This window comes from Pteropus alecto, unplaced genomic scaffold (genome assembly GCF_000325575.1).
Source record: "Pteropus alecto unplaced genomic scaffold, ASM32557v1 scaffold555, whole genome shotgun sequence".
In the NCBI taxonomy this organism is placed as follows: Eukaryota; Metazoa; Chordata; class Mammalia; order Chiroptera; family Pteropodidae; genus Pteropus; species Pteropus alecto.
Window position 1 is genome coordinate 473,337 of NW_006436809.1, and position 10,887 is coordinate 484,223.

The following is a 10,887-nucleotide window of genomic DNA, read 5'->3' on the forward strand; positions in this document are numbered from 1 at the left end:
TCCCCAGTGACTTTTTTTTTTTTTTTTTAGACAAGGCAATCTTTGGTTGACCTCACAGATTGCGAAGACCTTGACACCTTACAATCCCTTATTTTTTATTTTATTTATTTTTTACACCTACAGCACCTGACCTTTCTAGGTGGTCTCCCATCCAAGTACTAACCAGACCTGACCCTGCTTAGCTTCTGAGATCAGAAGGGATTGGGCTTGTCCCCAGTGACTTCTACCCTTTATCCCAGGCCAGCCCTTGCTGAGATGTCAAGATTTACCAACATCCCTGGGATCCAATAATTGCATCCTGATAACAATCTACTGTTCCCTGGATTCCTCTCCCCAAATTTCCTGCCTTTCCCACAACTAAACCGTTGGACCTCTCGACAATCACTTACCTCTGTTGAGTGTCCAACAGTCTGTCACCTCTTCAAAGGCTCCCTTCCTTTTCCTCCTAAATTTAGCTTTGCCACTCCCTATAATTAAGGTAACCATGGTTTCCAAACCAAACATCAGGGCACCTGGTCCAACAAACTCATTTTGCCTGTATGTGGGTCTTTATGAGATGATTTTCATCATATTTAGCCTTTTAACATATCCTAATTAGAAATAATAAAGCAACAAATCGGGATTGCTCTAGAAAATCTTTGGAGATATAAAATGAGCTCCCTCCCCTTTTCCGGGGTGCAGCTTAAATTAAAACCCCATTGGAAGGATAATTACCTCTCTGTTCCTGTGCTATTCCTTTACCTCTCCTCTGATTCCTCCATACCACTCATCTTTCATCCTGTAGCCTCTTCCCCATCATCTCCCATTTCTTCTACAGGGGGACTCCCCCAGGACTGGTAGCCCAAAGCTGCTGCTACAGCCGCCATGGGGGGTTGAATTCCTCATCCCCCAATACAGGTAAGTATTCATTTCTCCTTACCCTCAAAACAAGTACACCATATTCACTACCTACTTCACCTTTCCCAAGCACATGCCTGGTATTTTCCACAGGCAACCAAGAATGGAAGCAGGGGGAACAGGAAACAGAGAATAGGTGAGGCCTAAGCCCTTCCACTACCAGCCTCCCACCACTCTGTCTCCTTTCCTATCATCACTCTCAGTTCCTTCCTTTGAAATCTTACTCTCCAAAGTGGACTCCAGCTTCTTTCCCAAATCCTTGTACCTAACATCCTACAAGCCTCTTTCCCCATAGGTTCAACTCTGGTACTTTGCTTTGGCACTGTCTGAGGGGTTTCAAATTTGAACATAGCACCAATGGTTCCAGTCTCATTACCCCATCATGTGTCCTCTGCACAAAAGCCATATAGACCCTGAAGAGCCTGATCTTCACTTCAGTACCTCTATAACCCACTCTCCATCTCCCTACTTCCCAGGTCTGCCAGTGAGCAGCAGGTCTTGTCACAGGATGGGTATGGGGAGGAACCCATACATACAGTTCCTCCACAGGCCCAAGCCCCACCAACCCAGTACTGGACAATGGTTGGGGACACATTCAACGCCAGGTTCATTCGAAACTTGCAGGAACGTCGCAGCACCAGGCCATGGTGACCGTAGCTCCCTGTCTCACCCTCAAAGTATTATTTCTCACTACAGGAGATGACTAAAGCCTGCCCTCTTAATAGATATATTCATTCATTCATTCATTGAACAGGCTTATCAGTGCCAAATCATTTGTACCTTATTTTTAAACAGAACAATAAAGTATTTATTTTTATCAAGAGAGCTACTGAAAAATTTGTTATTTCACGTCGCCTCATTGCACCCATTTCAGCCTCATCCTCGCACAGCTTTTTGCGCAAGCGCTCCAAGTGCGGGAGCATTACTCGGGGCGTGCTAATTTACTGCGCAAGCGCTGTAAAGCAACCCCCATCCCGAGCGCAGGCGTACTTAACTGCATATCCGGCTCACTGCCAGTCGAACCCGCCCGAGTGCGCAAGCGCGCAACATCTCTGTTTCCCTCCCCTTTGCCCCTCACCCTTCCCCCCCCCTTTTTCCCCTTCAAGAAGCCGGCTCCGGGGCGCGCTCACCCCGTGAGGAGGCCGAAGGCCGCAACCGGGAGGCGCTGTCTTTACTCCCGGAAGATCATGTACCAGCCCAGCAGGGGGGCGGCCCGGCATCTCGGCCCCTGCCTCCGCGCCTACCAGGCTCGCCCCCAGGTGAGAGCAGAGTGGAGAAGGAAAGGAGGCGAGGGGGCGGGGGGAGACCCTCTTCGGGGCTGGCGCATGGGGCGGAGCGCGCGCCCCCGTTCTGCGCAGGCGCGGTGACGTCCTACCGCTTTTTTATACCTGTCCCGGGCGGCCCCCGGAGGGGCCTGTGGTCGCGGGAACCGAGGAGACGGCGGGGCCAGCTGTGGCGCGCACGGGATGTCGTTTCTCCCGGCTTTGGGGTGGGCAGGCGGGATTGAAGGTCGGGCGTTTGGGTGCATCTGCACATCGCCCGCGTCTCTGCGGTTACCTGTGTCTAGAGGTGATTTGAAGGGCAGGGGGCGGAGAGATTCTCAACCCGGCCGCGGCGCCAGCCCGGAGTTCTGGTCCCCGCCAGACGGACCTGTGGGCGCGCTCTGCAGCCTGCGCATGGTGCGCTAGGGTAGCGGTACCGGCAGGAAGGCCGGCCGGGGTGGATCTGGCTCGGGCCCCTGCGCCCAGGCGGGCAAGATGGCCACGCCCCCGGCGGATCGGCGCCTCGGGGACACGGTCGGGGATAGAGGTACCCGCACGGCCCGCTTGCCTTCCCAGGAATGACACCCCTGACGGTTCCTGAGGAGGCCGAGGGACTCGTGTCAAGCCTGACTTTGGCTGACCTCTTCACCGCAATTTCAAAGTTGGTAAACGAGGGGGAGTGAAGCCCAGCCTTTTAACAGTCTCCTGGGCTTGTTTGTGTCATTAACGTATGTTCGTTTACTACTTTATAGGTCGCAAGGTTTTATTTACATTATTTATAATCTTCATGATAACTCGATGTGGCTCCATCATCCTCGTTTGTAAGAGGACATTTATAGGAAAGAGGCATAGAGAATGAGGGTGCCTAAGGGCACAAGATAGAATTGGTACTCAAGAAATGTATCCTATTAAGTTGGGTGTTTTTTTCTCTATACAACACGTACCTTACGCACTTAATTATGGAGTTATGTTACAGGTCACATCATTTCATCCACAGTGCAATAAAACTTGTTATTCATTTGTTGATTCTTCAAACATGTATATTTGATCTTTGCTATAAGAGGGGTGGAACTGCCCTCAAATAGTATTGGGATCTTAAAACAGATATAAAGGTATTTGCTAATGTTTTGGGGAGGTTCTTGTCATAGGAAACTGTTTTCTGCTGGAGATGGAGATCAATCCATCCCATTTTCCATCTCTTCTGTCAGGAAAAGCAGGTGGGATTGGAAGCATGTTAATGGGCAGAGTTTGGATGAAGGGGCATTAGGCAGCCGGATTCTTACCTTTTTCTTTTTTCTTTCTGTTCCTCCTCCTCAGGACCAACTTTCTCCATGGGCTCTGCCATTCCCACCCCTATGGCCCCACTCCACGACTACCACTTCTCCATCTTCTCCTCTTTTCTGGTCTCCCCCACCCGTTCACCCTCCCACCTGGCTGCTTCCCAGAGCTCCCCCACTACCTCTCCCTCAGGTCCAGGCCCTCAGTTCACTATGGGTGGTGGTCCCTCCAGGCAAGGGGGAGGAGGGACTCGGACCTGAGTTGCATAGTGGCTGCCTGGACGGACTTAGGAGCCTGTTTGAGGGACCTCCTTGCCCCTCTCCTGGGGCACTGATACCTTTTCAAGCCCCTGAGACTGCTCGCCCTTCCCCTGCTAGTCCATCAGGAGATCCAAGTATGGAGGAGCACCTGGCTGTCATGTATGAGAGACTAAGACAAGAGGTAAGTCAGTTCAAAAGTGACCTTTATCCACAATGGGTAGGAATGTAGGTAATACTTGGAAATAGAGGGTCAGTCAACTGGATTCTTTCTCGGAGAACCACAAGGCAAGCATAGAAATATTTTACAAACATTTCCCAAAGAAAAGATTCTCCTCAGTTTGGAGTAAGGGAAGTTAAGCATGGGTCCTTCCTTACTTCTCTTACCAATAAAGCTCTTCTTTGTCACGCTTATAGAAACGCAGAAAGAGCATGTGGATAGGAAGCCCCAAAAGGCACAAAAATGACCTTTCACTCAGAGAGGAATAAGGAGGCACTAAAAATAGAAAACAGAAATAGGATCATCTTTTCTTTCCCACTGAGCTGATGCCTTCTTCTTCCATCTAGCTTCCCAATCTTTTCCTTCACTCCCATGACTACACTCTCTACTCATCGGATGTGGAATTCATCAATGAGATTCTGAACATACGTACCAAGTGAGAATCCAGGCACGGGTAGGACCTTGGGGAGGAAAAGGACCCAGTGTTATATACTTGATCCTTTTTACTTACCAGAGAAGATCATGCGCTGCTTCTGTACAATTGTTACCCATTCCTCAGACAGAGACCAGTTTGGTTTTCTAATTTGCCGTCATGAGATTTCTTTACCATCCTTTCTTCACAGGGGCCGGACATGGTATATTCTGTCACTGACCCTCTGCCGCTTCCTGGCCTGGAACTATTTTGCACAACTTCGGTTGGAAGTTCTACAGCTGACTCGCCACCCCGAGAACTGGACTCTGCAAGCCCGCTGGCGGCTCGTGGGGCTTCCTATCCACATGCTCTTTCTGCGTTTCTATAAGCGTGACAAAGAAGAGCTTTACCGGTAAGAGAAGTGAGGGAGGACCCATGCTGCAATCAGTTTCCTAATTATACTCTTTTAGGATTGATGGTCTCGTCTCCTAGTCCTTCATGACTTGACCTCAGGCTCCTTGAGAGCAAGATCTTGTTTTAATCTACTTCAGTGTAACAAAAATAGGGACTTTGAGTTTATTAGGAAACATCTGACCTCAGCTGCTTCATGTATATTCCCTGGGACATAGTTGGTATTCAAATACTTACTGAACAAATGAAAATTCCTGTCTCATAAGTTGAGCCTCACAACCTTAGGTAAAGGACCTGGTAAATTTCTGACAGAGTAGAATTCCAAGAAATTCTTAGGCTTGCCCCAAACCAGTGGTTCAGACTTTGCTGCATAGTGGAATCATCTAAAGATCTTTTAAAAATATTGGTGCCAGACATGCTGATTTAATTGAGAAAGGGTGCAACCTGGATATTAGGGTTTTTCAGAGTTCTTCCAAGTGATCTCATATGTAGCAAAGATAAAGAACTACTAGTTTAAACAAATGCTCAAACTTAAACTTTGATGAGAACAGTCACCTCCCCAGTAAGCCTTTCTCTTCTTTCACCAGGACCTATGATGCCTATTCTACCTTCTACCTGAATTCCAATGGCCTCATTTGTCGCCATCGCCTAGACAAAGTGAGTTCTAGGGCTACAAAATGAGTCCTAGGGGTGAAGGGGTAGCACATCCTACTACCTGGCATTAACCTTTCTCTTTGCAGCTGATGCCTTCACACTCACCCCCAACGCCTGTGAAGAAGCTGCTTGTGGGAGCCCTGGTGACTCTGGGATTGTCAGAACCAGAACCCAACTTACACCTGTGTCCCAAGGCCTGATCTCAGAACTGGGGTAGGGGCAGCACTGAAGACTTTGCTACGCACAAGAGCAGGAGGTGGGTGGAGGTAGCCAAGACTCTCAAGGGCCAGCTTCCTCCCCTCTTCTCTCTCCTTCCTTCCTTTCCATCTCATGCTGTGTAAAGCTGCTGTGTAATTTAACATGTAAATAATAAAGTCAAAATGAAAATATGAGATCAAATTTCCAAGTCACGTTCTCTGGATTCCAGAAGTTCCCACAAGCTTTATTCCAAAAATATTTTTATTAATAGAGATAAATAATGTACAGAAGGAAAAGGAGCTGGTGTCGGGTTCTGCTTATGGTCCCTTCTTTTTACCCAAGTTCTTCTCGTGTCTTGCCTATTTTTTTGGGCATTTTCTTAGCATGCGGATCTTCTAGCTCCTTTGCCTTATAATAGTGGGGCGCCACCTCCAGAAGCCAGCTGCTCTCAATCTCCAGTACCTAGAAGGGTAGAAAAAAGTCAGGAGGGTTCCAGTCTTTCCAGCCTAGATTCTAATATGTGTGTAATGAAAGTTCTTTTTTCCCTCTGACTACAGGGGTAGGGGAAAAGGTGTGGGACTCTAATACTATATACCCTAAGGGCTATTAAACTTCTGCATGTTATTCAGGATCCCAAGTAGGCTATTTCTTAAAAAAAAATCTGAATGTAAGTACTGTAAAAATACACACAGGACAGAGACCACATCTGCTTTGTTCATTATCACCTTAGCACCTGAAACACTGAGACGAGGCATTCAGATATTCACTGGATGAATGAATATACAATTCTCAGATCTTAGGAGACACTGAGACAGCTGTTAGAAACGATGTCTTTCTAGTCTATCCTACTTTAAACCAATGTGTTTTCCTATTTCTCTTGTCAGTCCCAACAACCTGAACCTGAGATTTTAGCTTGCCAGGATACCACATCTCTACACTTTCCATCTGCCTGGGTAGGGGATGGTTCCCTCACCTGTCGCATGAACTCCTTAGTGGTCAAGACAAGTTCATGGTAGAGCAGCCAGCGTGGCTGTTCCTCAAAGAGGGAGGAGTTGGGATGAATGAACACTGTCTGCTGCTGTTTCACTGTGCGATAGCCGCTACGGGTCAACCGTGCTGTGTGGTAAAAGTAACCAGCAGTGATGGCCTAAGGAGCAGGAAAGAAAGTCAATGGGACAGCAAGACATCCAGGGGCATTCACCACTCGCTGCTTGCTTTTTTTTTTTTTAGTTCAGGCTTCTGAAGAACTAGAAAGGTAAGGAACACAACCCACTGAGAAGAAAACTTCAATGGTCAAGGAATAAAGTATAGGGAGAGCATGCCTTCCACAAAGGGAAGAGGGCATGACAACAGGCTGGAGGGGTTGCCACAGGCCCCAGAGAGAAGCTTGCTTCTTGGGAGACACTGGGTGGACAGCAGCAGACTAAAGAAACACTGACCTTGCGTACACGGATATAGTCTCCCTGGCAAGAACTGAGACCAACTTCCACACGTTCCAAGAGCCCCTCCAGCTGTTCCCGCACATCCCGGGCTCGGCGCATCGATCTGAACTGGACAAAGTTCTCATAGCACCATTGGGAAGAGTAACCACTCTCAGCCCACTGTGAAGAGGGTTTAAAAAAAGATGAAGGGGTAAGTATATAGCAGGACCGGAGTCCCCCATGTCTCCTTCATTCCCACTCACTCAAGCCCAGTGACCTGTGTATAAACGTTTAGCAGAACCAAGTGGTCCCCACCAGGAAGGAAGAAGTTGACACGGGCATTGTCAGCATGGACAACCTTGTCCTTGGGTCGGTAGAAGATGGAGTTGTTGACAGACAGCATGGCAGCCACTGTCAGGATCTCCTCTGAACAGCTGTACCTGGGGCAGGAAGGGGAAAAGCCTGAGAGTTCAAAGCAAGACATAACAGACAAACGAGGTTGGGGGTGGGGTGGGGAGAGTGATCACTTAGTGATGGATAGGTCCTAACGTGGGGACTGCTGATTAGAATAATGACTACAAATCAGAGAGTAGATAGATTTGGTGGCAGTGGCAGCAGCATAGGGGTCAAGAAGGCAGGGGCCATAGATGACACACTTACAGAGGAGGGAATCTACAGAGGAAAGAACTGGGGGCCTCTGAGTATTCTGCAATAGGAAGGTGCGTACTATGTGCATTGGGGAAAAACAGCACTTTAAGTTCATGTGATGACCTCTGACCTCAACTATGGCATTTAAGGTGGTCACTCCACAGCAACATCTAAATGTTCCAGTCCGGAACCTTAGGAATGAACAAGTCCCCATACTAGCCCTTGCTCGGCACTCCTCACAGATAGAAAGTCTTCTATTTCTGTTCATGCCCCCACATTTTCTGTCAATCCTACTCATTTGATATGATAAAAGACAGTAGTGTCTTACCAATCCTTGTGGGCCTCAAAGGGGGCCCTAAGAGTTCTCTAATAACTTGTTATTTGTTAAAGAATAACATGGTAGGGAGACAAAGAGCGAAATAACAAAGATGGCCCCAGAGACAGAAGGTGGCATTGCCAGTTTGTGGACTGGAGGACTGGCTGGAGTTGGGGGCTTACTTCTCAGAGGCCAAGATCATTTTAGATAGCATGGGGTCCACCGGCAGCTCTGCCATCTTTCGACCAGACTAAAGAAAAGACAGAGAAGAGAGCTGAGGCCAGTCCTCCCTCAGGTGTCCCTCTACCACTTGAGGGGTCACCCTGACCTTCATCCTGCCCCAGTCCACTGGCCTCCCAACTCACCGTGGTGAGCTCCCCGAGGTGGTTGAGGGCTCCTAGGGCATATAGCTGCTCCAAAGCCAGCAGCAAGGTCTCATAAGGTGGAGGGTCCAGGAAATCAAAGTGCATGAGGTCATGAATCCCTGTATAGAGATGTGAGAGGTAGAACAGTCCCTTCACAAGGACCAGTGACTCCAGCCCCACCTCCTTTCTCTCTCAGGAGGACTGGGGGACCCCAAATCACCTAAGCTCTTGAGCAGCAACACGACATTGCCCAGGCTGGTCCTCTGGATCTCTGGCACTGTAGTTTCCTCCAGTTCATGCTGATAGGCCCAGGCAGTATACAGGCGGAAGCACTTCCCTGCAGCCACCCGGCCTGCCCGACCAGCTCGCTGATTGGCTGAGGCCTAGAAAGAAAAGAGAGGCAGGCTGGCTGACAACTCGGTGAGGTTAAAGAGAAAGGGCAGTATTTTTGCAAGAAATCTAGGAGGATGTGGCCTGCTTACTCCCCATCCTCTAAGAGGCCCCCACAGGCTTCTGAGTGGAACCTTCCTGTGGATGCATGCCAACTCCTGCTCCCTATGGAGACCTCACTGGAGCCCAGGCTGACCTTGCTGCAGGGTGTGACCGTGAGTGACTCCATGCCCGTGCGGGGGTTGTAGCTCTTCTGCTTACAGAACCCTGGGTCCAGCACATAAATGATGCCCTCAATGGTGAGAGAAGTCTCAGCGATGTTTGTTGCCACAACCACCTGATTGAGAGGATATGGGGTCACTCAGAGACCCCACCCACTTACCCAGAAAAAGTAATCCTGGAAGATTTCGGGTAGAGAAGCAGGAGTAGATAAGGGATAAGAGCTGAGGGGATTAAAGTCCAAAGTTGGGAGAGGGGACAAGGCCAGTAGAAAGGTGAGGGAGAAGTGGGGATCAGCAGAGGCACAATGTGGAAAAGAAATGGAGAAGAGATTTATAGTTTTTTCAGAGATGGGAGATAGGGGTAGCCAAGTTCTTGCCCCTGACTTTCCTACCAGCGCTGTCATATTCACCTTCACACATTACTGCCTGCAATAGCCTCCTAAAGAGTCTCCCTGATTCTACTCCTAGGCCTAGTTATTTGACATCCAGAATGTTCCTTTTAAAATGTACACCAGTCATATCGCTCCCCCATCCTCCAATGGCTTCCAACCCTACCTGAGAATTATATCCAAGTCCCTTTAGGCGCTGAGTCCTCTGGTCCCTGGTTACCTTTCTGACCTCATTACCTAGCACTATGCTCCCATGCTCCACTCCTGCACGCTGCTGCTACCTGGCCAGGCACTGTGCACTCCTCACAATTCTTACTCAGGTCCTTTTGCAAGAGCTGGTCCCTCTGCTGGGCACACTCTTCTCCTAAATACCAGCCTAGCACCCTCCCTCACCCAGTTCAGGCCTTAGCTTCACTTTCACTTTACTGGAGCATGAGAAGCCTTCCCTACAGTCCCAAGAAAAATCCAAGAGTCAGTCTCCATCTTCTTAGGTAGCATTGTATCTCTTCACAGCATTTGTCACAAGTTGACATTATGTATTTATTGTCCATTGTCTCTTGATTTACACTAGACTGTAAGCTCTATGAGGCTGGGGACTTTGTTTCATCACTGTATCCCCATCCCCTAGAACTGTACCTGGTACAGGGAGGAACCCGTTAAATATTCATCAAATGAATCTTTGCTCAAAATCCTTCAATTGCCATTCAATTGTCTAAAGTCTGAATTTTTCCACTTGCCATCAAAGGCCCTTCCTAATCTCAGTCCAAAGTTGGTTTTAGCCTGTCCCTCTACTCCACCACATGAACCTTCTGTTAAACCCTATACTCTGACCTCAAACATACCTTAGGCCTTCCTCTGACATTCGCCAGCCATTTTTCTTAAAGGTGCAATTCATATCTCACCTCCTAGCACACGAAGGGCTCCCCTTTTCTGCATCTCCACAGGGTGTACTTCACAGGTCATACATTTGGCTGTCTCTCAGTTTATACCATATTCATCCTCTCTCTCCAAAGCTGAGGGACTGACTGCTAGTCAGCCTTGTAGCTGCAGCAGTACCCAGGGTACACCTTGCACAGGGTAGGCACATCTTTTCTTTCCTGCTAGTTGTATGAACTATAAGGGTGAAGAATATAAGTTTCTCCAACTTACCTTCCGTGCCCCAGGGGGCGTAGGCTGGAAGATTCGAGCCTGCATGTCAGAAGGCAGGTTAGCATAAATGGGCAGCACCAGAAGTTCCCTAATTTTGGAACCCAAGCGGCGGCACCGATCCTGGAGCATCTCACAGGCAGCCTCAATCTCTTCCTGGATTTGGGGTGAGGAGAGCAGCAAGAGCCCCAAAGTCATAGAAAGCCAACCTGCTGGCCCCATTTTCCCATTTCATCACCTCCTCCCCACACATGACTCACCTGTCCTGTCAGGAACACCAGGATATCCCCAGGGGGCTGGGTTACATGGATCTGCAGCACAGATACTACACAGGCTTCCAGGTAGTCAGCCTCTGGAGCCTGGGGAGAGTGGGGAGAGGGGTTACAGGAAGGCCACTTGTTC

General features: G+C 48.8%; 3 protein-coding genes across 10 annotated transcripts in view; 2 read left to right on the forward strand and 1 right to left on the reverse strand.

Annotated features, from left to right (window-relative positions):
- The window catches only part of ATAT1 (alpha tubulin acetyltransferase 1), a 14,258-nt gene extending 12,536 nt beyond the window's left edge, over window positions 1-1,722 (forward strand). For 2 of the 5 annotated variants that reach the window (XM_006913656.3, XM_006913658.3), the window contains exons 11-13: window positions 818-897; window positions 991-1,033; window positions 1,374-1,722. In XM_006913656.3, coding sequence (XP_006913718.1) covers window positions 818-897; window positions 991-1,033; window positions 1,374-1,548 — 298 coding nt within the window. In that variant the 3' untranslated portion in view covers window positions 1,549-1,722. Of the gene's footprint in view, window positions 1-817; window positions 1,034-1,373 lie in introns of all 5 variants that reach the window. The other 3 variants (XM_025048039.1, XM_025048041.1, XM_025048040.1) reach the window with 2 other exon arrangements.
- A 183-nt stretch (window positions 1,723-1,905) lies between these two features.
- On the forward strand, window positions 1,906-5,790 carry CUNH6orf136 (chromosome unknown C6orf136 homolog). Of its 4 annotated transcripts, none has more exons than XM_015590727.2 (7): window positions 1,906-2,156; window positions 2,736-2,824; window positions 3,477-3,878; window positions 4,262-4,350; window positions 4,538-4,738; window positions 5,325-5,394; window positions 5,478-5,790. In XM_015590727.2, the coding sequence occupies exons 2-7, from the start codon at window positions 2,738-2,740 to the stop codon at window positions 5,589-5,591; spliced, it is 963 nt and encodes a 320-aa protein (XP_015446213.1). In that variant the 5' UTR covers window positions 1,906-2,156; window positions 2,736-2,737; the 3' UTR covers window positions 5,592-5,790. The 4 variants fall into 4 exon arrangements, with proteins under 4 accessions (XP_015446213.1, XP_006913723.1, XP_015446211.1 ...); XM_015590725.2 differs by lacking the exon at window positions 1,906-2,156 and adding an exon at window positions 2,244-2,466; XM_015590726.2 differs by lacking the exon at window positions 1,906-2,156 and adding an exon at window positions 2,246-2,466 and having other exon boundaries at window positions 2,736-2,820; window positions 3,815-3,878.
- An 8-nt stretch (window positions 5,791-5,798) lies between these two features.
- Window positions 5,799-10,887, reverse strand: part of DHX16 (DEAH-box helicase 16) — a 14,127-nt gene continuing 9,038 nt past the window's right edge. The window contains exons 11-20 of the mRNA XM_006913659.2: window positions 10,746-10,844; window positions 10,489-10,641; window positions 8,926-9,066; window positions 8,560-8,722; window positions 8,340-8,458; window positions 8,157-8,224; window positions 7,288-7,450; window positions 7,029-7,190; window positions 6,563-6,736; window positions 5,799-6,051 (exon numbers count right to left, since the gene is read on the reverse strand). Coding sequence (XP_006913721.1) covers window positions 5,923-6,051; window positions 6,563-6,736; window positions 7,029-7,190; window positions 7,288-7,450; window positions 8,157-8,224; window positions 8,340-8,458; window positions 8,560-8,722; window positions 8,926-9,066; window positions 10,489-10,641; window positions 10,746-10,844 — 1,371 coding nt within the window. The 3' untranslated portion in view covers window positions 5,799-5,922. The remainder of the gene's footprint in view (window positions 6,052-6,562; window positions 6,737-7,028; window positions 7,191-7,287; window positions 7,451-8,156; window positions 8,225-8,339; window positions 8,459-8,559; window positions 8,723-8,925; window positions 9,067-10,488; window positions 10,642-10,745; window positions 10,845-10,887) is intronic.

Bases quoted from the DNA above. Each gene is read 5' to 3' on its own strand.
- CUNH6orf136 (XM_015590725.2), top strand. From the start codon at position 2,364: ATGTCGTTTCTCCCGGCTTTGGGGTGGGCAGGCGGGATTGAAGGTCGG. The intron at 2,467-2,735 runs GTGATTTGAAGG...TTGCCTTCCCAG, and splicing joins GCGGTTACCTGTGTCTAGAG to GAATGACACCCCTGACGGTT. The intron at 2,825-3,476 runs GTAAACGAGGGG...CCTCCTCCTCAG, and splicing joins TCACCGCAATTTCAAAGTTG to GACCAACTTTCTCCATGGGC.